Here is a 25,477-nt window from a genome sequence, read left to right as displayed (position 1 = left end):
ACTTAATATTGAAATTTCTGAAATATATGATATATCCGAGATATATCGGCGAGATATCCGAGATATATCGGTGAGATATTCGATATTTTAAAAACTTTGGACTGGTCACCAAAAAAACCGAGTTTATGGTACACCGATATATTAACTGATATCGAAATTTTGGTCTTTGGTATGCTGTTCACAGATGTTTATGGGTATTTCTTTCAACTTCCCTTGTGCACCTGCAGTTGTAAAGAGATCTTATTGTCTTATTGGTTTATCTAATCATTCTAGGTCTGATGTACTGACCAACAACTTCTTTTAATTGGCCTTGCTGATAACAGAAAACATTAGAAAGTACAACATGAGATTTTAGGTATTTTGATCGGAGATTTTTAGTGGATGTTGAATTGCTACGCACAATAAACACTATTGACTATGGAGTGGCAGATGGAGAACAACCCAGTTGCAGTAATACACTAACACTCATTAGTGTCGATGCAATTTAATAGCTATAAAATTTCAGTGAAATCTTACTTCCATCTTGAATTGTTCAAATATTTTGCCAAGAGAAAACACCTGGAAAGGCCAGCAGGGGCCCTACTTTTCTCTGTCACTTCAGCTTCCTAAGAAAAGCCTTGTCTATAATATAATTTTACTTGATTAAATAGAGCTCAGTAGAGATTAATGATGTGAAAGTACGGGAGGTAGAGGTAGAGACGTAGAAGCAGAGGTTTTAGCTTACAAAATTTTGAGCTCCTCTCTCCTATTCCTTCAATTCAATTCTCCTTCCATTTAACACAGTTATTTGGAAGGATAATTGCATTTTACTGCAGTCGAAGTGAAATTTATCATATATATATTTTTTATTTTGTTTCTGCGACACATTATTTGTCGAAGTAGTGTTATTTGAGTTCAGAATGCCAACATTATATTAGACAATTCATGAAATGCAGTTACGATAACATGTGAGACTGCTAAATAGGCCGGTTATACATTTGGTACCCGTCTCATTCTGTGACTGATGTACGCACACATTTTTGGTGGTGGTGAGTGTATCTCAGCGTTCAGTCGCAATGAAAGTTTCCGAGTAGCTTTGGTTGAGAGCTACAATAGTATGAACAGATCAATTTCAGTTTTACTTCAAGAACTGATTTGAGGAACGGTGGAGTGAGGTATGAAGGAGTTGAATAATTAGCTGTCTTCGATTGGTACTAGTGGTAGATTTCCTCCATAGATATCTGGGAGTTGACTCCGATCAATCTCTTGAAGCAGTGTTGATGTCAGATTTTTGTTCTCCACAAACACAATCTGCATGTAGTACATGAACATATAAGAAAAATATACAAGTTGAGAGTCCACATATGGCCTGGTACAACACTAGTGCTTTGATTCAAATGATTATTTTCGCTTAATGAGAAAAAAAATGGAGAATGGAGGAGCGTGATCCCATTTAAGAGTTGCACTGGTGCAAAAGCATAGCTCGATTTCGATCTTTTGGTTCTTTCATCTTATATATTATATAGTTCATGTTAGATTATTTATATCATGATTCTTGAGGCATTTCTAGTCACATATATATATCAGGTGGTTGTAACTTGGTAATTAATTACCATTCTTCTGAAATGAGCAAGAGACATAGAGTAAGGAGTTTACGTTGATACAGTCGTTTGCTTGACACCTGAATATGCAGACTTGTCCGTAAGGAGAGTTGAGTTACCTTGTTCCTTGTATTGCTGTCGATGAATGGATAAACGATCTTCCATGTTGTCATAAATATGTAAGGCACGTGAAGTAGGAGTACCTTGCCAAGCCTTTCTGGGTAGCAATCCTGCCATCACTTTTTATAGTTAGAATACAGATCGTTCAAAAAGCTGTGAATGCGGTAAGTATCATAAGTTCATCACATTAAGGAGGTGGAGCAAACTGAAGGAAAAGGTTTTGCATTCTGTGGCGTGAACTGAGGACAACCCAAAGAGTGTTATAAGGCATGCGTGGATGCTGTATGACTCGATAACGACACACAGTTTGTCAATGACGAGTGACCAAATCATGTATCAGATCATGCCATTAAACCAAGCATAGGTTGCTGATGTGAGTGCAATTTACTTTGTCTATGTAGGATCCTTTCTCTTAAGAAGCTCGTAATTCCTCCTATTTGGTTTGTGTGGTCATGGTAGATTTAGAGGTCTCATGGTTCACCCAATTAGAAACTTCAATTCTAGTACTGTGAATGTGGTTTTCAGACTTTCAGTCATTCCGGGCCGGGGCAGCAGTGTGCATGGCAACAGAGCTGCAACTGCAAGTGAAAAAAAGATTAGGCTAGGCTAAGGATAATTGCGAAGTGGACACTTGCTGGGGACTTGTACTTGATTGCCAAGGAGATCACCACACTTCGATTTGGCTGTGCAAAGGAGATCACTTATAGATTATCTTAGTGAGAAAATACGTGCCGAGGTTGAAATTATTGGGGTATTTCTAGCTTGTACTGCGAGCAGTTTGGTTCCTCAAAGGCATGTTCTAGACTATTGGCCAATTCTGTGAAGTTATTTGGACCGTGGGTTGTTGGGCATCCCAAATCATTTTTGTAGTTTCTAATTATATCATGTGGAATTAATATTCACCGCTCGTCTCTTAAGTTTGTTTAAGGAAAAGTGTCTTCTTTGGTTATCAAATGTAAGGTGGATCTTTCCTTAGTGCAAGTTCAATGGGGGCTATATTGGCTGCTAAAGCCAAATATAGCACCCAAACCATCAAAATGTGTTTTCAATGGGGCTGCTAAAAGGCTCATAAATTTGGAAGGAGCCATAAACCCAGTCAAAGTTAAAGCCTTCGCTAGCAGCTGCTATAATAAGTTTCGGGAGATGGACTACATAGTTTTTGCCGTCCGTGTGTTAAATTTCGACGAACGGCAGAAACTGTGCCGTCTGTCCAAAAAAATTTCAACTTAAGTTTGCAACTAATGGACGGACGGCAGAAACGCCGTCGGTATCCCTTTAGCACCTCATTTTCATCCCTCCATTAGAACGGTTTTTCTGTTTAGCTGCTTTCAAATTTGACTCTCCTATTTAACTAACATGGCGCCCTTTAGCATCTCATTTTGGCAGCTCTCCATTGGACTCGCTCTTAGGTTTAGACTTCAGAGTATTAGGGAGAGCTGAATGGTTCTTCAGCATCTAGAACGATCCTTGCCTACGTGACCTCGGCTATGTTCGAAGCAGCCTATCTGCTTGGGTGGGTTAGGCTGCGTACATCTGACCCTCCGCAGACTTTCCAGCATACTGTGATATGATCCTTTGTGTGTTGCAGTTTTCCACATTAGTATTTGCTTTGAAAATCAAGTTTAGCTAGATGTGATCGAACACATATCCGTATGTCAGCTTGTATTCTAGACTTTTAGTTTGAAATTTGAATGTTTTTTTTTCCTTCAATTAAGACAAAATCTTGATTGGCTTTATGAACAATATCAGTATATAACTATGTAACACTAGTATAAAATCAAGGGTGCTTCATAAATCATTAAGAGTAAACCTGTAAGATCGAGAGAGCTCCTCTATATGCATGAATATCACAGTTTGAGTATCCCCATCCACGAAGATCTGCTATCACAATAAACTTTTCTTGTCCTCTCAACATCCTGCATGATCGAAACAGTATCAAATGTATTTAATGGTTGTTGGAATTATCCCTCACATGAGGAAGAATAGAAAAAACATGTACTGTTCGTGAGAAAGAGGGAGAGCGCGCGCTCGATTTAGCTTTGCCGAAGGCGCGCCCGCGCCCTTACCGTGGAAAAGAAAATAGTTTTTTTCAGCCCTTTCGCGAAACAACTCTATTGGAATTCTGGATGTTGGAATAAGAGGAGGTGCGCGTGAGCCCTCCTATACCTATTCTAGAACGCCAGCTGGCCATGGTCATGGAAGATGCCGTGTTTCGATTTTTTCTATTAATAACAGAAAATTTCGGAGACACATTTGAAATTTTAGATTACTATAAAAATAAGAAGTTAGGTTTTGAAAAACCAAGTCTTGGATAGAAACCCAATTTTAAGAACAATCAAAATTGAAAGAAAACCCTTGCAAAAAGAAAAACTTTTAAGGAGAGAAGAGAGATCTAGTAAGGTGGAGAGACTTGAGAGGAGTGATTGCAATCTTTCTTCCCTTACTTATAAAATGATTAGCTTTTGTAGAAGTAGGCATCATTGGCCGAACCACGGTACATCTTTGTGTTGTGGTATTTTTTACATTTTATATATTTCTATTGCCTGTTTGTAATCGTTATATCCATAATTTAGGTTGTGATTGTTGGTTGTAGTTAAAGTTTAGATTTTTGGATTGGAGTAGCAGATTGTCCAAGGACAAACTATCTTAGTGGGGATCGATTGGTATCGTTTTTCCCAACCAGTGGTATTGGAGCCAGGTTGGATTAATTTCAACAAGGTTGTTATCCAAAGATTGCCCATAAGGTGTTTGATAAAATTTCCGAGATGAGATTTGAGTTGAAATAGCTTGTTAAGATGGACCATTCTGTAAACACTTCCATGACTAGTCTAAATAGAGCTAACTACACTATTTGGAAAGCTAGGATGAAAAACTTGCTTTATTGCAAGGACTTGGCATAACCCATTGAGAATGGATGAGTAAAACCAGATGCAATTGTTGCGGCTGAGTGGAGCAAGTTTGACAGAAAAACAATTGGGTACATTCGATAGTGGATTGACGATAGTGTCTTCCACCATGTATTTCAAGGGACTACCGTTTTTGGCTTGTGGAAGAAACTCGAAGACCTCTATGAGAGAAAGTTGGTCGGAAACAAGGTACAACTCATTAAGAAGTTTGCTAACACGAAGTGCAAAGAAGGTTCTTCAATGTTTGAGCATCTTAATGAAGTACAGAATACCATCAATCAGTTGCATTTGATGAAGATTGAAATCAGTGACGAAATTGAGGCTTTGTTACTATTAAACTCTATACCCGACAGTTGGGAGACTTTAGCAGTTTCTCTTGGTGGAGCCGCTAAGGATTGAATTATTTCCATGGAGATGGCTACCGGGGCATTGTTGAATGAGGAGACAAGAAGGGGTTCACGAAGCAGCTCCTCTCACTCAGAGATCCTTGTCACAGGGAAGCGGGGGAGATGTAAGAGCAGAAAACCATCTCATTCTAGAGGTCACTTCAGGTATGAGTGTAGAATACTGAAGATGGATGAGAAAAATAACTGTGTACATGAAGACATGGAAAAGAAGAACGGAAGCACATGCCGAGATACTACTGCACTAGTAGACGATAGTTTAGTGGGAATTGTGTAAGATTGTGGTGAGTGCTGTGTTAGTACCTCATGCCAGGATACATAGTGTGTGATAGATACATGAACATCCTATCACGTCACACCGCACAGGGGATTCTACACTACCTACAGCTGTGGTGAATTTGGTGAGGTAAAAATGGGTAACAGTGGAGTCTCAAAGATTATAGGCATTGGTGATGTACATGTAAAAACCAATGTCGGCTACACCTTGACACTCAAGAATGTAAGATATGTCCCTGACATTCGGCTAAGCCTAATTTCCGCTGAGAAGTTAGATGATGATGGTTTTCAAAACTCGTTTGGTAACGGGGTATGGAAATTGAGCAGAGGTTCCATTGTAGTAGCGAAAGGGAAGAAAACTTGCTCACTTTACAAGACACAAGCTAGTTTATGTAAAACATATTTAAATACGACACAAGAAGAAGCTTCCTCCGAATTATGACATAAGAGACTGTGTCATATGGGAGAAAAAAGCATGGAAGTTCTTGTCAAGCAAATGCCTTGCCAAACATAAAAGGTACGCATTTAAATAGATGTACGCATTGTTTGGTTGGAATGCAACACAGGGTGTCTTTCCAAAGATTCCTCTCTCACAGAAAGGACAATGTCCTTGAGCTAGCTAGTACACACAGATTTATGTGGTCCTATGAAAGTGAAATCCCACGGGGGAGCTTTGTACTTCTTGACTTTCATTGATGATGCATCAATAAAGATATGAGCATATAGTTTGAAGACCAAGGATGAAGTACTTGGCGTGTTCAAGACTTTCCATAGCATGGTGGAAAGAGAGACAGTGAAGCCTTTGAAGTGTATTCGCTCAGATAATGGGGGAGAGTACATTGGGCCGTTTGAAGAGTATTGCAAGAGTCATGAGATTCGTCATGAGCTGACCGTTCCCAAGATACTGCAACACAATAGTATATATTGTCGAGAGGATGAACCGTACCATTGTAGAGAGGATGAGATGCATGTTGTATCACTCTAAGTTACCAAGGAGTTACTGGGTAGAAGCAATGCGTACAGCCGTACATGTGATCAACCTATTGCATTCGAAGCCTCTGAATAGTGATTATCTAGAGAGAGTATGGTCAGGCAGAGATGTTGATTATAGATACTTGAGGATATTTGGGTGCAGAGTATTTGTTCATATTCCCAAGGATGAGAGATCCAAGTTTGATGAAAAAGTCATGCAGTGCATTTTTCTGAGTTATGGGGATGAGAAGTTTGGCTACAAACGTTATGATCCGATCAACAAGAAAGTAATCCAAAGTCGAGATATTGTGTTCTTAGAAGACTAAACCATAGTAGACTTTGAGAATGGTGAGAAGCTAGAAGCATTCATTGATGATCTTGTTGACTTAGAACCAGAAGTTCTTATTGTGGAATGTGAAGAAGGCATTGAAAATATAGAGAACCATGGGTTTGAAGCTCATGATGATGATCCTATTGCTCATGATGGGATAGAACATATTGATATATAAGATGCAAATAAAGTGCATGAACCACCACCTAAGCAAGCAGAAGTGCATCCTCCTGAGCCACAAGAAGATGTGGTAAGGAGGTCCGATAGAAAGAGACAAACTTCAACTAGGTATCCACCACATATGTATGTTTTACTATCTGATGGTGGAGAACCTATGTACTATCAAGAGGCTCTTGAAGGTACAGACAATGAGAAGTGGTTGAAGGCCATGTAAGATGAGATGGGTTCTTTGCATAAGAATCATACTTATGACTTAGTTGAGAAACCGAAAAAAAAAGAAAGTTCTTAAGAATAAGTGGATCTTCAAAGTCAAGCATGAGGAGAATAATCCATATCCAAGGCACAAAACTCGCCTTGTTATGAAGAGATTCGGTCAAAGGAAAGGTATTAACTTTGATGAAATTTTCTCTCCTGTAGTTAAGATGACTTCTATCAGGGTGGTATTGGGTCTGACCGCAAGTATGAATCGAGAGGTTGAGCAACTAGATGTCAAGATAGTTTTTCTTCATGGAGACCTTGTATGCAAGAGGGGTTTAACGTCAAAGGCAAAGAACACCTGGTATGCAAGCTAAGAAAGAGTTTGTATGGGTTGAAGCAAGCACCGAGACAGTGATACATGAAGTTTGAGTCCTTTATGGTGAAGCATGGATACAAGAAGTCTGCTTCCAATCATTGTGTATTTTATCAAAAATTTCCGGATCGGGATTTCATAGTGCTCTTGTTGTATGTGGATGATATGTTGATAGTTGGCTAGAACATCAATAAGATATCCAAGCTGAAGAAAGACTTGAGTAAGTCCATTGAGATGAAGGATTTGGGTAAAGCAAAGAAGATACTTGGGATGCGGATCATTCGTGATAGAAAGAGTGGGAAGTTGTGGCTTTCTCAAGAAAGCTACACTGAGAAGGTGTTAAAGAGATTCAACATGGGTCAAGCGAAGCCAGTCAGTTGTCCGCTTGGTGGCCAATTCCGCATGACCAAAGATATGTGTCCAAAGGTTGAACATGAGCAAAATGAAATGGAAAAGATTCCTTATGCATCCGCAGTGGGCAGCTGATGTATGCAATGGTGTGTACAAGACCGGATATTGCTTTCGCCGTTGGTGTTGTAAGTCGATTTCTGTCAAATCCGGGTAAAAAGCATTGGCAATGTGTTAAGTGGATATTGAGATATCTCAACGACACTTCCAAGGCGTGTTTGTGTTTTGGTGGAAATAAGACTTTACTTGAAGGCTACACAGATGCAAACATGGCAGGTGATGTTGACTCCATGAAGTCCACCACCGGTTATCTGTTTACTTTTGTAGGGGGAGCAGTTTCTTGACAATCTAAATTGCAAAAATATGTTGCCCTCTCTACTACAGAAGCCGAGTATATTGCAGCCACTGAGTGTTACAAAGAGATGTTATGGATGAAGAAATTCTTCGATGAACTAGTGCTAAAGCAGAAACAGTTTGTAGTTCTATATGACAGTCAGAGTGCCATCCATTTGAGCAAGAATCCGAGTTTTCATTCTAGATCCAAGCACATACATGTGCGTTATCATTAGATTAGAGAATTTCTCAAAGACAAACATTTATGTATTGAGAAGATCCATACCGACAAGAACGGGTCGGATATGATGACCAAAGTTTTACCGAAAGGTAAGTTTGATATTTGTTGTGATACCGCCGGAATGGTAGCACACTCCTCCTATTGATTTGGAAATGCATGGAGGTATCTCCCCTCACTGTTTGGGAGGGGAAGATTGTTGGAATTATCCCTCACATGAGGAAGAATAGAAAAAACATGTACCGTTCGTGAGAAAGAAAGAGAGCACGCGCGATTGATTTAGCCTTGCCCAAGGCACGCCCTTGCCGTGAAAAAGAAGATATTTCAGCCACTTCGCGAAACAACTCTACTGGAATTCTAGATGTTGGAATAAGAGGAGGTTCATATGCGCGCCCTCCTATACCTATTCCAGAGCGCCCGCGCTAGGGGTGGGCAATGGGCTGGGTCGGGCTAGCCCGGCCCTAAACATTTAAAGTCTTTCAGTTATTAGGGCCGGGCCAGCCCGGCCCTAAAGTCCCCATAGGGCCAGGTCGGGCCGGGTCATAAGTCTAAATTTCAAGCCCTGACCCTACCCTAAGCCTCTTTAACAGTTTAGAGCCGGGTCGGGCCGGGCTAATATATTTTATTCTTTTTACTGCATCAGTTTGAAAACTCATTTATATTACAAAAAAAATTCAAAGATTTGCAAACTCAAAGTCCCACCACTTTGAAATTTGAATAACAACCAATCTAGTAATAATTCTTGATAAGTCCAACAATTTAAAATGTATATCCACAATCTAATAAACTGAAGTACATAGAGACTCATATTTATATTTCAAAATTACAGTTAAAATGCACAAGACACATTTTGGAATGAGCTTTCACTGACATAAATCCGTTATTTCTTGTACTCAAATCTCACCAAAATTACATTTAACATTGAAGAACACAAAGACAAATAAGAGTATGGAATGAGTTTTTACTGACGTCAACCTATTTTTCATTAGGCTAGTGCCTAGTGCTCATTATTGTTCTTGGCGACTAGGTTAGACGGGGAGTTGTGAGGTGTATGTGAGTTGTGAGATAGAAACAATTAAGTTTACAAGTTTTTATGATATAAGACAAGTTATTAGAAGTACCCATACGGTAAGTGATAAATTACAAAGGACAGTGTTATTTTAATTGAAAATATGTAACAAGGAGTTGAATATTTTAGTTGTGTATTTTATAGTGAAATTATAACTAGGGCTTGGTTAGGGTTTAGTTAGGGTCGGGCTTATGTTTCAGAACCTTAGCCCTAAGTCCCTAACCCTGTCTTAGAAGGCATTAGGGCTGGGTCGGCCCTGCCCTAAACTCTGTGAGGGCTTTAGTTGTAAGGGCTTTATATGGCTTAGGGTCGGGTCGGTCAGGGCCGGGTTAGAGTCGTTAGGGCCAAATTCCCACCCCTAGCCTGCGCCCATGCCTGAAGATGCCAGGTTCTGATTTTTCTACAGTAACACAAAATTTCATAGAAGCACCGAAATTTCAGATTACTATAAAAACAAAAGTTAGGTTTTGGAAAACCAAGTTTTGTATAGAAACCCAATTTTGAGAACAACCAAAATTGAGAGAAAACTCATGCAAAGAGAAAAACTTGTAAGGAGAGAAGAGAGATCTGGTAAGGTGAAGAGACTTGAGAGGAGTGATTGTAATCTTCCTTCTCATACTTATAAAAAGATTAGCTCTTGTAGAAGTAGACATCATTGGCCGAACCACGGTATATCTTTATATTGTGGTATGTTTTACTTTATCTATATTTCTATTGTCTGTTTGTGATAATTATATCCATAGTTTAGGTTGTGGTTGTTGGTTGTAGTTAAAGTTTAAATTTTTGGATTGGAGTAGTAGATTGTCTAAGTACAAATTATCTTAGTAGGAATCAATTGGTATCGTTTTCCTCAACAATGGTCCCTCGTTCTCGAGTTCTAATTGTAATTAGTACTAGCTAGAGTTGGAATCTTAGGAGCTGATCTTACTTTTACTACACTCAACAAGAAACTAAAACATTTTCCAGCTATTTGTTTGTTAAATATTAACCAACGTGAGCATGTGGCATTTCTAGATCATGATAATGACTTATCAGGGACAGGGCCGGCTCTTAGATTGTAGGGGCCCTAGGCCAGCTCTTTAATGGGAGGCTTTATAAAACCTTAAAAAGTTAGTAAAAAATGATATGCAGATTAAATATGATTTATAACAATTTTAAAAGATCCATATCATTAAATGGTGTATGGTCTAGTGGTATTGATGTTAAAAGTATGTCCAATCCATCCCAGGTTCACTCCCCGGGCCAGATCAGCCATTTGGTCATCTGGAGGGGAGCGGAACAGTTTATTTGACTAGAAAAAACAAAACGAATAAAAAGTGAGGAGCTAGCGGGATTCGAACCCCGGATAAATACTAATTTAATTGTATTTATATACTGTTAAACTTGAGATAATGTTTTTCTATTGTGAGACGCCATTACGTTGGACCCCAATTAGCGAATTTGTAAATGATGGAAATCTCCTTGGTGGAATGACTTTTTCTTTAAAAGGATTCGATGAGAACTAACTATTAATTAGGACTCGAGTAGAAAATATATTACTGGGAAAAAATGAGTTACCTTGCGCATACTTTGTCATGAATGTACACCACAAATCCTACAAGGAATATATATACAAGTAAAGGTTATTGATCTTTAAAACTAACTTATGGTAACTTTCAAACTTTTTAGCGCAGTTAAAAAGATTAATTGGTTTTTAGTTGTGTGAGTTGCTTCTTAGCATATTCAAGCTTTCATTAGGGAGACCTGACCTAATAACATCAGGCTTAAATTTGTGTACCTCTGGATCTGTCTACTGTCGTGGTCCTTTGAGACCCATGCAGTGAAAATCGTGTCTACTTTTTTTTTTGCTCGGTAAAATCGTGTCTACATAAATCAGGCGAAGATCCAACGGTCTACACAATGATTAAACCTGATGTGATAATTTAATCTGTTCTACATTGCTCCAGGCTCAATTCAAGCACATTTTTATTTGCATTAGATAGATGGAGTAGCTTAGAAACTTACTTTTGAACTCATCTAGACCCCCTGTCCTTTTGTTTGGAATATGCATTTTACCAAGGACAACTGCTATGGGTCGCTCCTGCTTATCATATCCTTGCAAAAACATTTTCTTTTGGGCTAGTTCATTTGGGATGTCTGACTCGGAAATGGAACCCTTAGGAACATATTCCTGCCTCCAGCTCAGATACTTCAGGAATAATGCAGATGCCGTCTTAACATCTAGATCGCGAGCACGCAAAAACCTTCTCAGCATCACATCATCCACTTCCTAGAAAGAGCATATATGTGATAAGAAAATTAGTGAAGAACACGTACATGTAGGATACACAAATAGCAGTGAACAGAAAGAGGAAAGAGTACCTTTGAGGCGGGATTCTGACTTTCGACGAAGGATCTCATAACACGCAATTCTTGTTGCTCAATCTCATTGCAATTCTTCATTCTATTATCTTCCTTTGTTTCTCCACCATTTTCCTTCGTGTTCAACATCTCATGAAAACAGCTCTTTCATTCCATTATGTTTGTTATATACTTTGGTCCAAGTGGCACCTAAAAACAATACTAGTAAAATAGAGCAATTTAAACCCGATTCAAAGTCATGGGTTCATGTGTGGTCGTTGTAGACTTGTCAATTTACATATTGCAGCATGTGGATAGGTAGTGGGACAAAGGAACAGACTTGACTCATTAAATTCGTTGTTGCACCATAATTTTATTTTTAATTTGGTAGACTTGTTTCGATTAGCTCATCTGTTTTCCCATGTGGTTGGAAGTTGGAACCTCCGAATTTAAAGGAAAGATGAATTAAAATGAGTTCTCATATACTATATAAAGGTCTCTAGCTGTCATACTCAGATGTTGCGTATGTATAATTTTGGAAAAAAAAGATGTTGCGTATGTATGAAGCATGTCAACTCTCCCATGTCTGATGTCCCATCTAAATATCATCCAATATACAAGAAATGGAATCGTAGAAAAATTATTTTCGTATTACTGAAAGTTTGACCAGTCACTAGGTTGAGTTCATTCTAATTTCAAACACTCAACGCAAATGGCATACACACTGGTGTACAACCATGCAGTTGCCGCCTTTCTATAAAAATTGAAACAGGAAAAGTATAATGCTCACCAAACATCCAGTCAAAAGTCTGAGAAATATCCCGATTAAGTCTAATAGGAAGTATATAGACACCGATTAGAATAATGGTGTAATAGGAAGTAAACACAAGCACAATCTTAAGATAAAACAAAGAACTCATCACCGAATCCACCAAAGAAATGAGAGTTGTTTCACTAAGAAGAACTCGTCACCTAATCCACCAAAGAACATTGCATATATTAAAAGCTTAAAGCATGAGCGGATCAGAGTTTGCATCCAACATACACTTCGGAAGATGCGGCATCTCCAACTAATGGTAAGTCCATCCAGCTAGTTGATGCGCATCCCTACTTGAAAACCTACTAATCCAGTTAAATTTACAGAATTCAAACAAACTAACATGGTTCATTATAGACTTTTGTAAAGCTGTTAATACCCAAGAACTTTATGTGCCCTTTAAGGCAATGATTACATTAGCACAGTCCCCCTCAAACAAAACCTTAGTCCTCCTTAATCTACTAGCCAGCAGTACTGCCACCTCTGCAGCCACCATCTCCGCTTCCTCTGGTTCTTGTGCCTTGAACCTACGAACTACTGTGCCCACTAGCTGCCCTTCATCATCCCATGCTAGACATCCAGCTCCATCCCATTATGTGTCCCTATGAAACGAAGCATCAAATCTAATTACTATACAGTCATTTGGCATAATCGGGAACATAATATCTAAAAGGATTTAAATTCAGAAGGTTAGGAGTATTTGTATGCTGAGTTGATTCTCTGAATGCCTTAAGGCATTTGTCTGCTGCCATGCTGCATTTCCTTAGCAAGCTTCCCTTGTGGGCTGTTTTGTGCTCGAATTTGGTTGCATTTTTGGCCTCCCAAATGCCATGTGGGAGGAGATAACTTAAGGTTCCAGCTCTCCTTATTGGCTCCTCATCACTTGTGCACCAGTTCAGGAACTGCTGTACCCAGGCCCTGAGGCTATCTCCTTGGAGATTGTGGACCCTTAAGCTTAGCTCAGAGTCATACCAAACTGCTTTGGTCCAATTACAATCAAAGAACAGATGTTGATCAGACTCTGTGGTCCTTCCACAGAATGGGCAGGCAAAGTCTCCCACCATCTTCCTTTGTTCTAGCAAGGATCCCAAAGGTAAAACTTTCATATAGAGTTTTCATAGGAACAACTTGGCATTTGCAGGAAGCTGGGCTTTCCATATTTGAGCCACAGTGCTCTGACTATAACTGGATGAGCTTCTAGTCCATTTAGCTTTATTAAGGTGTGTGTAGACAGACTTGACAGTCAAGTCTCCTTTCTTTGTGCCACACCACTTCATGATATCCCTTTGAGCACCTTGTGGTCTCACCACCACCTCTTGAATCCTTTGGCTGATGAATGGATGGAATAGCCCATCAAGTTTTCTAGTATCCCATCCATTGCCATTGTCAAGAAACAGGTCAACCACTTTGAGCCCTTCAACTAATGGGTCATCAATTCTCATTTCCTTGAGAGTGGCTGGTATATCATTCTTTCTTAGCCAAGGATCATTCAGGACAGAGGTGGTGGCACCACTTCCTATGCTTCATATAAGCCTACTACTTATCTTCGGAAAAGTTTTATGTATGCCTTTCCAAAAGAAAGAGACTGACTCAGGGGGTCTAGTAACATCTCCAATCCAAGTTTTCCCATAGATACTAGTGAAAGTTTTAGTCCATAAGGATTCCAAATCAGTAGTTGCTTTCCATGGTAGCTTGGAAAGCATTGCAATGTTCATATCCCTAGCCTTCCTGAACCCCAGCCTACCAGAGCTTTTGGGTTTGCATAGGTGTTCCCACCCAATGGTGTGGACACTGTTTGTTGAGTTAGTACCATTCCAAAAAAAGTCTCTGCATGCCTTGTCAATCTTAATTATCACAGATGGACACAGACAATATATAAGTGTCCATAGCATACAAAGGTGTTGCTTGAGCCACTGATTGAATCAGAGTTGCTCTCCCAGCCTGGGAGAGCACCTTGGCTTGCCACCCTTTAATTTTATTATGAACTCTATCCACAAGGTACTCAAAATCTTATGTTTTTTTTTTCTTGAAAGCATAATAAGAACCCTAAGGTATTTCTCTTTTGAGGCAAACAGCCTCATCCCCCAGAACTTTTTAAACTTAATCTGGCTTTTAAACCTCACATTCCTACTAAAAAAGATACTAGACTTATCAAAATTTATTTTTTTCCCAGAAGCCTCCCAATAATCTTTTAAGATAGATTTCAACTGAACACTATCCTCCAAGTCAGCTTTGGTGAAAAGGATGAGATCATCAGCATAAAGAAGGTGGGTGATAGAGGGGGAGCCCCTGTTTGGGTGAGAACTCATGCAAACACACCAATGATCTTGTTGGAGAGGTTGATATGAAGTGAGAGAGACTGTACCACCAATGGCTGCCTACGTATCCAAATCGTTCTCTATAATCAAGTCTCAAAAATGCACGTAGTTCTTTGTTTGAAATGATTGTTGGGTATTTATAGGAAAATGAATATGTGCTTAAAATATCATTTCCTTATTTGATGAGATATTTCCCTTTTTGTATGAAATCTTTCCAAAAGCTTCATATGGAAAAAATCCCTTGACATATCTTTGGACCTGCTATATATAACTTGGGTGCCATATTAGTGGGCAGTGTCATTGCTCCAATAGAGGGCATGCCCGAATGCCACATTAGTAGGCAAGCGGGACTGCCACAGTAGCGGGCAAGCAAGCCCGCCTACTAGTATGCAAGCGATGCCACAGTAGTGGGCAAGCAACCACGCCTCACTAGTAGGCAAGCGGGATTGCCATAGTAGTGGGCAAGCAAACACGCTTCATTAGTGGGCAGCTCTTATAGTAGTACCCAATGATAGTCATTCGTAGGGGTACAAGTACACTGGTACATATACCGCCCCCTCTTCGTCGGATGGAATTCGTTTCTTATGGTAAAGAATAAATATTATATTACTGCAAAAGAATGAAACAATGTGATTGAAATATCTGCGATGCAAGTGCATGACAAAGCTTATAGTAGCAACCTCCCGTTTGACATGACATCTGTTAATGCTAGTGTTGGTATTAATGTCAAAGGAGCTGGTTAGGGGCAATTTACCTAGGGTGTTAAGCATCAGCCACATCATATTGCTTTAAACCATGAAGATATGATTACTGATATTCTTGTTTCTGAAAAGGATGTTGAAACTATGGAGAAGCAGCCACCGTTTACGAAAATTGAACGGGTCCAAGCCTCCCCCAATCGTGCTATTGAAGATGGGACTAAAAATGGTGTGCCTGGTGTCTGCTTGTATGCCACAAATGGTATACCAATCCACAACACAGATCACATTCCCACTGTATTTCTTGATGATGATGTGATAGAGGTGCGAAAGCTGACAGATGATATAGTTTTCTCTACCGAGATGGTCGAAGAGTATATGAATAATCCATTGGTAACGGAGATGAGTTCGAATAATGCGAAAGGTATGGAGGATGTTTTAGACGTGTATTAGGTGTTGAAAATACAAACTCCACGACTTTTTGGTGCATGGAGAGAGGTGTTGAAAACGCAAACCCCATGACTTTTTGGTGTGTGAAGAGAGGTGTTGAAAATGCAAACTCCACGAATTTTGGTGCATAGAGAGAGGTGTTGAAAATGCAAACCCCATGACTTTTTGGTGCGTGGAAAGAGGTGTTGAAAACGCAAACTCCACGGCTTTTTGGTACGTGGAGAGAGGTGTTGAAAACGTAAACTCCACGACTGTTGATGCATGGAGAGAGATGTTGAAAACGCAAACCCCATGATTTTTTGGTGCGTGGAGAGAGGTGTTGAAAACGCAAACTCCACAGCTTTTGGTGCATGGAGAGAGATATTGAAACGCAAACTTTATGACTTTTTGGTGCATGGAGAGAGGTGTTGAAAATGCAAACTCCATGACTCGGTGATGTGCGGAGTAAGGTGTTGCGAACGTAAACTCCGTGACTTTTTAGTGCATGGAGAAAGGTGTTGAAAACGCAAACTCCACGACATTTTCGCCTATGCTGAGGTCTTTCCCAATTTTTGCCTAGTTAGTTTCCCTACATCAATGATCTTGGATTTTCTGCATAAGATCTAGTCACCCGAATGAAAAGCTTTCAAGCGAAGCTTCTTGTCATATTGCTTCTTCATTGTTGCCTGGTAATAGAGCAGGCGAGCAATACTTTCTTCACATACTTCATGTACATTGGCTTTTGAATGAACTAGTAATTCGTCAATAAGACCATCATCTAAGGCAGCAGTGTGGGTTGTCCCAGCAAAAACTTCGGTAGGTAATACGGTTTCTGCTCCAAAAGCCAGGTTAAATGGTGACATTCCTGTTGAGCGCTTTGGAGTGGTTCTATATGCCCATAGAACGGCTTGTAGCTCTCTTGTCCACTTTCCTTTAGCTTGCTCATGCCCATAGAATGGCTTGTAGCTCTCTTGTCCACTTTCCTTTAGCTTGCTCAAGTCGACGTTTGAGGATTGCTAAGATTGACTTGTTTGTCGCCTCGGCTTCCCCGTTCGCTTGAGGGTGATAGGGTGTTGAAAAATTGTGTTGAATATAGAGACTAGCACAGAACTTGTGTATTTCTTCTGCATCAAACTGCTTTCCATTGTCTGATATTAACTCAGCAGGGACACCAAAACGTCACACTATATCCTTCCATAGGAACCACTTAACGTCGGAAACTTGTATGTGCACTGAGGGTTGTACCTCTGCCCACTTGGTAAAGTAATCAGTAGCAACCAACAAAAAACGGACATTCCCCGAAGCACTAGGGAAAGGCCCAATGATGTCTAAACCCCATTTTGCGAACGGGCAAGGTGAGAAAATTGAACACAGTTCATTTGCTGAAACTCGCCCAAACACAGATGACTTTCTTTATTGAATTCGCTAAGTCCAAAGTTGTGCGCATGGCGTAAAGAACGACTTCATATTCTGCTACATTGTCAGAGGCCTTGAACCTAGAACGAACTGAGCTCTCAATAGCCGATTTATTTGGCTTAATAAAAAACACATCCTAATCCATAGCTAGATTTGTTATGTGAGTCATCTGTGTAAACAATCTATGAATTGGATGAAGAGTCAGTATGGTTTGACGAGGCTTCCTCGTCCCCAACTGTGGCCGATTCACTAGAGATACCTTCGTCTTGGTTGATTTCGTGGATGAAATCGTCGATAGGGAAATTTGTCATTAGGGATGCAAGTGCATGACCCTTTTTTGAAACGTGAGGTTCGGAGGTAATGTTATAAGCACTCAAGTAGATGTCCCATTCCGCGAGTCTGCTTGATTCTTGAGCACATCGGAAAACTTTGTGAAGAGGATACTCCATATATACTTTAACTAGTCTTCTATGGAAGTATGGTTTAAGGCGCCTGGCAGCATGAACCAATGCTAGAGCGATTTTTTTTTTTCAATTCTCGAATATTTGGTTTCTGCCCCCGTTAGTGTCTTACTAATGAAGAAGATCGGACGACTGTCTTCTCCATCAACGAACAGTACTGCACTTACTGCAGTATATGTAGCGGCAAAGTAAGCTCCAATAGGTTACCCTGTAGGTTGTAGCTAGGTTGGCCAAGATTGGTGGTGAAACCAGGTATGTCTTGAATATCTGGTTTGAATCCTTCTTGATGTTCTGCATTCTAGCCATGTATCATCTTCCTCCATTATACGTTGTTATTCCTATGCAATAGGTAGTCTAGACATAATGGTGTGCATACAATCTAAATGTTCTCTGTGTTGTCCATCTTCTTCGTTGTCAGTTTTTACTGTTGCTTATTAAAAACGCTTGTTTGTCGTAGTGCCTCATTGTTAGGTAGTTAACTTATTCCTCCACGAGTTGCTTTGAGACTGCAAACTTTTGGATCTGGATTGTCATGGATAGTAATTTGTTTGCGTAAGCATTATTCCATCCCTGAAGTCTGGGGATAAAAAACCAAAAAACAAAACAAAAGAAATGGAATTTGAGACTATAAAAGTCTAGATTTGCATTGTTAAGACGCTGGAGGATGTAAAACTTGTGTCTTTTAACTTATGAGTTTATGACTATTTAGTACCACGAACTTTCGTTTTTTTTCCTAAATGGTACCCGGCTTTGTTTCTCGCCTATTCGTACTACGAAGTTTCGATTTGTTTCAATTTAGTACATCAGTTAATTTTTCATCCAATTCCGTCCAATTTCACTAACGGCATTAGCACTATTCACACGATACTATTCACGTGAACAGTATTTTTCAAACATTTAAATTTTGGAAAACAAAAAAATATTATTCACGTGAACAGTGTTTATTCACGTGAACAGTTGTTTTTTTTTGTAATCTTTAATCAATCTTAAAAATTAGATTACCAAAAAAAAAATGTTCACATGAATAGTATTTTAAAAATATTTTTCATTAAATAATTAATTTTTAAGATTGATTTTTAAAAAAAACTGTTCACATGAATAGTATTTTTTTGTTTGTCAAAATTTGAATTTTTGAAAAAACACTGTTCATGTGAATAGTGAAAACACTGTTCACATGAATGGTGCTGTGTGAATAGTGCTAACGCCGTTAGTGAAATTGGACGGAATTGGATGGAAAATTAACTGAGGTACTAAATTGAAACTTCGTGGTACGAATAGGCGAGAAACAAAGTTTGGGTACCATTTAGGAAAAAATGTGAAAGTTCGTGGTACTAAATAGTCATTAACTCTTTAACTTATAGTCTCTTGATCTAGCGAGTTGTTGTGTTAGACTTATGAACTCTTGTTTGCCTGTTTGTATGAGATCGAGTAACAACCATTGATTAACCTTGAAAGTTGTAGATTTGGTAGGGGAGAGCACTTTTATAGGAACTATGGCATATGAAACAACTTATGTTTGTGAGACGCAGTTTCTAGTTGAAACTTGAATATATGCTTGTTGAACTTCTTCATTCGGCTTTTCGCCATGGTTGACTTCGGTGTTCTGCTTAGTAAGGGTGTGAGATTCGATAACGTCTTGGAGCACTTGTGGAAATTCTCTTGTGTTTTCACTATTGTTGATAGTTGACATTTTTGTCTCACTTTGTTTAATGGATCTCTATATTTTTTGGATCTGCCTCGTTTGGATTTGTAGCATCTAGATCTTGAGGATGAGTTATTGGAGCCTGAAGTTGTGTACGTCTAGATCTGTGCTGTCGTGGCACCTGGAGTTTTGAAGGCTGAGGTTGCAGATCTGGGGCGGTTGGTTGATTCATCAACGCCTGATTAGTCTGAACTTCGGGATTGGGTAAGTTGCTTTTTCTTCTTGTTGTAATCTTGCATTCTTGCTCACTTGAGATCTTGTAGTTTTTGCCATTAATGGTGCTTGGAAGAAGTAACGTGGAAGAGGGCCCATCAATAAGGACCACACAAATACACCAATGATCTTGTTGGAGAGGTTGATATGAAGTGAGAGAGACTGTACCACCAATGGCTGCCTACGTATCCAAATCATTCTCTGGAATCAAGTCTCAAAAATGCACGTAGTTCTTTGTTTGAAATGATTGTTGGGTATTTATAGGAAAATGAATATGTGCTTAAAATACCCTTTCCTTATTTGATGAGATATTTCCCTTTTTGTATGAAATCTTTTCAAAAGCTTCATATGGAAAAAATCCCTTGACATATCTTTGGACCTGCTATATATAACTTGGGTGCCATATTAGTGGGCAGTGTCATTGCTCCAATAGAGGGCATGCTCAAATGCCACATTAGTAGGCAAGCGGGACTGCCACAGTAGCGGGCAAGCAAGCTCGCCTCACTAGTAGGCAAGTGATGTCACAGTAGCGGGCAAGCAACCACGCCTCACTAGTAGGCAAGCGGGACTGCCATAGTGGGCAAGCAAACACACCTCATTAGTGGGCGGCTCTTATAGTAGTACCCAAAGATGATCGTTCGTTGGGGTACGAGTACACTAGTACATACAACCCCTTCTAATCTTTATGCCATGAACCTCTCCATTATTTTCTACCTTAGCAATCATTCTGGATAAGGCCTCAGTAACCAAAATGAACAGATAAGGTGAAAGAGGGTCACCCTGTCTAAGTCTCCTCTCAGGCTTGAAGTTCTGCAAGGGAAACCCATTCAAGAGAACTTGGAAAGTAACCATGGAGAGGCATTGAAAGATCAACTCTCTCCACCTCTTACTAAATCCAAGGCTTTCAAAAATGCCATCAAGAAAAGCCCACTCAACTCTGTCATAAGCCTTAGCCATGTCTATCTTAAGAGCTATCCAACCAGCTGTTTTGGTTTTCATATGTTTCATGTTATGGAAAACCTCACAAGCCAGCCCAATATTGTCTCCTATACTCCTCCCTTTAATGAAAGCCCCTTGGTAAGGAAAGACAATTTTGCTTATGTGGCATTTTAGCCTATTAGCCAACAGCTTAACAATGATTTTATAACTAAAATTACACAGGCTAATAGGTCGAAATTTAGACATATGGTCAGGGTTGGATATCTTAGGTATCAAGGCAATGTAAGTTTCATTGAAAGAAGGGTTAATATTATCATTGATAAAAAAATCTTTTACAAAAGCATTGATGTTAGGGCCAATGATTTCCCAGGGGCCTTAAGCTTTCCCATCTTCTTAACCACATGCCAAATGTCCTCATCATTAGGTATTGTAGTAAGCATCTCATTCTCTCTTTCAGTGATACAAGGTTGAAAAAGAATCAGAAAGTTTCTATTTGGTTCTGGGTTGTCAGAGGGGAAGAGCTCAGTGAAGTAGCTATTGATAGCTACTCCCATTTCCTCCTTTCCCTCCTTCCAATTCCCATCTTCATCTTTTACTTTCTCAATCTTATTCTTCTTTCTTCTGTATATAGTAGAGAGATGAAAATATTTAGTGTTCCTACCCCCTTCTTTAATCCATTGATTGGTAGATTTCTGTTTCCATAAATTTTCCTCTTTTGTACACCAATCAAGAAGGGTGGATTTCAGCTCTTTAGCCTTATAATGATTGACAATATTGAAAGGTTTCATCAGCACTTGAGCAAGCTTCTTTTGGGTTATCTTGATGTTATGAAAGATATTCCCAAAGACATGGTTGTTCCAGCCAGTGAGATTTTCTTTGGTGGTATGCATTTTAGATATCACATTGCAATCAGGTAACTCACTCATTATAGAATTCCATGCCTCATCAATACAAGGCTTACAAAAGCTATCTTTTAGCCACATATCAAAGAAACGGAAATGTTTGTGAGAATGGGGTTCCTCTTTATTCATGATGATGTGCAAGGAAAGGTGGTCAGAAGAAGCATTAACAAAAGTATTAACACGAGTGTAGAAAAAGAGTCAGCCACTCTGGAGTGGCTAAAGCTCTGTCAAGCCTTTCAAGGACATGGTTCCCAGGTCTTCTGTTATTATTCCAGGTGAACTTGGGCCCCCTGAACCCCAAGTCCACAAGCCTAAGCTTATTGATCAGGTTGTTGAAGTCATCCATGTACTTGGTTCTCCTACTTTTGCCCCCAACCTTCTCATCAAGGGATGATATGACATTAAAGTCCCCAAAGAGGCACCAAGGCCCTGGGACTAAAGGGCAACATCCCTTATCTCAGACCAGACTCTTTGCCAGACTCTTTGCCTTTTACTAGGGGTCGGATCCTCATATATGAAAGAAAAAAACCAAACTACTGAGCAATTATACTGTGTAAATTTACCTGTTACTTGGTTCTTCGTAGCCCCAAGTATCTCCAAGTGCACTCCCTCCTTCCACATCACTACTAGGCCTCCACTGAGCCCATCTGCTGGCACAACAAAATATTCTTCAAACTTAATAGCTTTTCTTACCTCTTCTATCTTCCTACTATCAACTTTAGTTTCTGACAAACACGCTACATCTATCTTTAGCCCCCTAATTTGGTTCTTTAAATGTTGAATCGTCGTGGTAGAACCAAGACCCCGGCAATTCCAGGCATAGATCGTCATTGAGGTGAAGGTGGTTGTGTTGGGATAGCCACCACGAACACTTTTGTTGATCCAGATCCTGAGCTCCTTGTATAACCACTTGAGATAGACATGTCCACTGATTGATCATCTGAATGGTTGATATAGCCAGTCCAAGCACCACTGTCTGTTTCCTCCTCTTGCATTGCAGTCGGTTCCTCATATACAAGCATTGGGGCCCCTTGATTCCTCAGGTGTGAAGCATCCACCGCCAAAGGAGTGGGTTGGGTCACACTCTCATCCGATTCATATTGTTCCATTTCTCTTCGATGTGATGGGTGGTTAATCGTCCTGTTAGCTTGGTCCCTTGGCTGCTTACTTGATCCATTAAAGAGCTTAATTATCTGTGCATTTCTGGGAATGGGCTTGTGCCCTTTGCTTTTCTTGTGCATATCCTCTGCCATCAGCCTTGCTTTCTTGGATCTGTTTACTGCATCCTCACCCCTCTTCCTAGCATTCCATCCTCTTCCTTTTTGCCTTCCATGCTACTGAACTTCCTTTTTTTGGTTTCTCCTTGCTCTGTTATGTGTTTAAAAGGGGAGTGTTTGTTGGGAGAGAAATTGGTTTTGATCTGATCGAGAGTCTTTCCCCTCTTCTCGGATTCCTCTCCGCCAGCTGTTTAAAAGTCTTCCCATTTATTCTAACCAACCTAGCCGGCTTGAAAGGGGAGCCTCTGTCTGCATTGAATTCCACCTGGGTTTCCAAAGTATGACTTCTATCATCTACAGGGGACGGGATGAGATTGGCTTGGAGTTCCAAGACAGATCTAGGGTTAGAGGGTGGCTGAGTAGCTGTCTCAAATTCGTGAGTTGTGTTGATGTTTGTGCTCTCCGTACTTAACAAGGCTTCCCCAATCTGAACCAGTTGGGCCTCCTCCCTCTGATCCACATCATCAAGGCCCATAATCATGTCTGTCTGCCTTCCTATATCAGATTCTTTATCTGGGCCTAGCCCAAGAAGATTCTTCCCACTACTAGTGTTTGTACTCTCCATTAACAAGGCCTCCCCAATCTGCACCACTTGGGCATCCTCCTGTTGTTCCACATCCTCGATGCCCATGTCCATTGCTTCTTCCATCCTAACTGTTTCTACAATTGGGCCTGGCCTCATTAAATGATTTCCAATGGACCCAATGGATGTGGCCACTGACCTGGCCTGGCTGTCCAGCTCTACTCCCCTGCCCATATCCCCCTCTGTAAAACTATCCGTTATAGTGTCAGATGAACCTACCATTCTCTGACCCTCCATGCCTTCTTCCTTAATGGCTTTATTCATCTCCTTGTCTCTATATGTCCTCTGTAGCCCCCTCAGTATCAAATGCATGTCCCACCTATCATCTTGTCTATGTGTTCCCTGAGCTACCCCACGTCTGTGATAGCTCCCACCACTGGCCGCCGGAGTTTCATTATACCTTAATTTTTGTGGCGTGCCTAAGAAGGTAATGGATTGTGTGCCTCTGCCCGCTATGCCATTGTAGAACTTGTTGGCCCTGATCATACTTGTAAAGAAAGGCTTGATGTCTTTTGGTGAGCCCCCACACTTGATAATATCATATCGATATTGTGCTCGAATTCTGCATAGATGATGATCATGTCCGATGACTCCACAGAAGTAGCAAAATATATCTAATTTTTTGTACTTGAACGTAACATGGAACATGGCTCCTGTTTCCAGCTTGATGGTTACATCCTTTGTAAGTCTTTCCTTGATGTCCATATCTACTCTGACTCTAGCTACTGGTTTCTTGAATTCCAGTGGACATGATAGATCGATCCCGGCCCTTTACTTTCCCTATTTCCGCTCCAATCTTTGTCACATTGTCTGTATTAATTCGAGCTCTTGGTAGCCCCCAAATTTGCACCCAGAACTTCACTCTGTCAAAGAAGTACTCCTCAATATCTTCTACTTGCTTCCACTTTTTTACCGAAAAGATGTGTCCATGAACTATCCATGGTCCATTGTCGACCACAAACTTGTATTCACTTTCTTGTTCGAACACCACCTTTACATGCTCTGGGGAAATCAAATCCATGGATATTGTTCCTCTAGTCTGCCATATCCGGTGGAGCTCTTCTCCTAAATCCGTCAGGCCTATTAGGTGTCCACCGAACATCTTACCTAGCACTGTAAGCTTTATTTCCATTCATGTTTTCCACCTCGTTGCTGCTTACTAGTTTGATCTCCTTTTTGGAGGAGAAGAGACTTTGTAATTTCTGTTGTATGTTCTCCAATTTACTTGCATTACTTGACGAGGACTCTCCGGTTAGAAGTGGAGGGCTATATCCCATCATTGAGGAAGAAGGTTTCGTATACTAAGAAATATATGGTCTATGAAACCAAAGGAAAGAGGTTTGTTTATCTGGTTGGGCGTGAGATGGCTTGTTTGGAAAGGGGGAGTTCAAGTTTTGCTAGACTTGGTTCTCATATGATCTGGTAGTTTTGACGGTGTTGTGTGTAATGCTATAGCCCGCAGGAGAGGCGGTCTCTTATGAATATGAAAGTGCTATAAAGTCACAAAACGAAAGTTTCTAGAAAAAGTTATGATTATTTTTCCATAAGGGCATCTCCAATGGAGAGTGTATATATACACCTCCACATAAGTGCCACTAGAATTTTATGACTCCTCTTACACATTAATAGTTTCCACATCCAAAATGGTATCCAATGTAACAAAGTTTATGAATTTGTAAAATTAAAAAACTGAGAAAAAACGACGGTCAAAGTCCGTCGCAAGTGGTTTAACTAAAAAAAGAAATAAAATGCACATCATTGAGTAACGTCCGTAGTTTATTAAAACTGGCCCAACCAATAAATGACGGTCTTTACCCATCGCAAACGTTACAATTCTAAAAAAAATAAAATAGATGTGAGTTTAAGTGACCTTTGAATTTCTTTTTAATTGGAACGTTACTTCAAGTGACGCCCGAGATGTTTATTAACTAATAGCCGGATGGGGAATTCCCCACCCCCTCTATTAACTATTAGCTTATCACCTGAGATTTACA

At 40.0% G+C, this 25,477-nt stretch overlaps 2 protein-coding genes across 3 annotated transcripts; both read right to left on the bottom strand.

Annotated features, from left to right (window-relative positions):
- Positions 1–810: 810 nt before the first annotated feature.
- Positions 811–11,945, bottom strand: LOC147515604 (CRAL-TRIO domain-containing protein YKL091C-like). 2 transcript variants are annotated; one of them, XM_086588504.1, is made up of 6 exons: positions 11,750–11,945; positions 11,393–11,657; positions 10,946–10,982; positions 3,511–3,616; positions 1,636–1,810; positions 811–1,290 (listed from the first exon to the last, which is right to left on the bottom strand). In XM_086588504.1, exons 1-6 carry the CDS (start codon positions 11,876–11,878, stop codon positions 1,238–1,240), a joined length of 765 nt encoding a protein of 254 aa, XP_086444630.1. In that variant the 5' UTR covers positions 11,879–11,945; the 3' UTR covers positions 811–1,237. The 2 variants fall into 2 exon arrangements, with proteins under 2 accessions (XP_086444630.1, XP_086444629.1); XM_086588503.1 differs by having other exon boundaries at positions 1,700–1,810; positions 11,750–11,939.
- A 12,256-nt stretch (positions 11,946–24,201) lies between these two features.
- On the bottom strand, positions 24,202–24,615 carry LOC147515603 (uncharacterized). Its single transcript, XM_086592976.1, has one exon. It carries the CDS (start codon positions 24,613–24,615, stop codon positions 24,202–24,204), a length of 414 nt encoding a protein of 137 aa, XP_086449102.1.
- Between the last annotated feature and the right edge of the window lie 862 nt (positions 24,616–25,477).

The sequence above is a fragment of the Coptis chinensis genome, chromosome 2, assembly GCF_015680905.1.
Source record: "Coptis chinensis isolate HL-2020 chromosome 2, ASM1568090v1, whole genome shotgun sequence".
NCBI classification, from domain to species: Eukaryota; Viridiplantae; Streptophyta; class Magnoliopsida; order Ranunculales; family Ranunculaceae; genus Coptis; species Coptis chinensis.
The sequence above is the reverse complement of the archived record's forward strand: the minus strand, read 5'-3'. Positions and strand labels throughout refer to the sequence as shown.

Coding starts and splice junctions, on each gene's coding strand:
- LOC147515604 (XM_086588504.1), bottom strand. CDS start 11,878: ATGTTGAACACGAAGGAAAATGGTGGAGAAACAAAGGAAGATAATAGA. Junction 3,617..10,945: donor CATGACAAAGTATGCGCAAG/GTAACTCATTTT, acceptor TCGATCATGCAG/GATGTTGAGAGGACAAGAAA. Junction 1,811..3,510: donor GAGCTCTCTCGATCTTACAG/GTTTACTCTTAA, acceptor AAGTGATGGCAG/GATTGCTACCCAGAAAGGCT.
- LOC147515603 (XM_086592976.1), bottom strand. CDS start 24,615: ATGGAAATAAAGCTTACAGTGCTAGGTAAGATGTTCGGTGGACACCTA.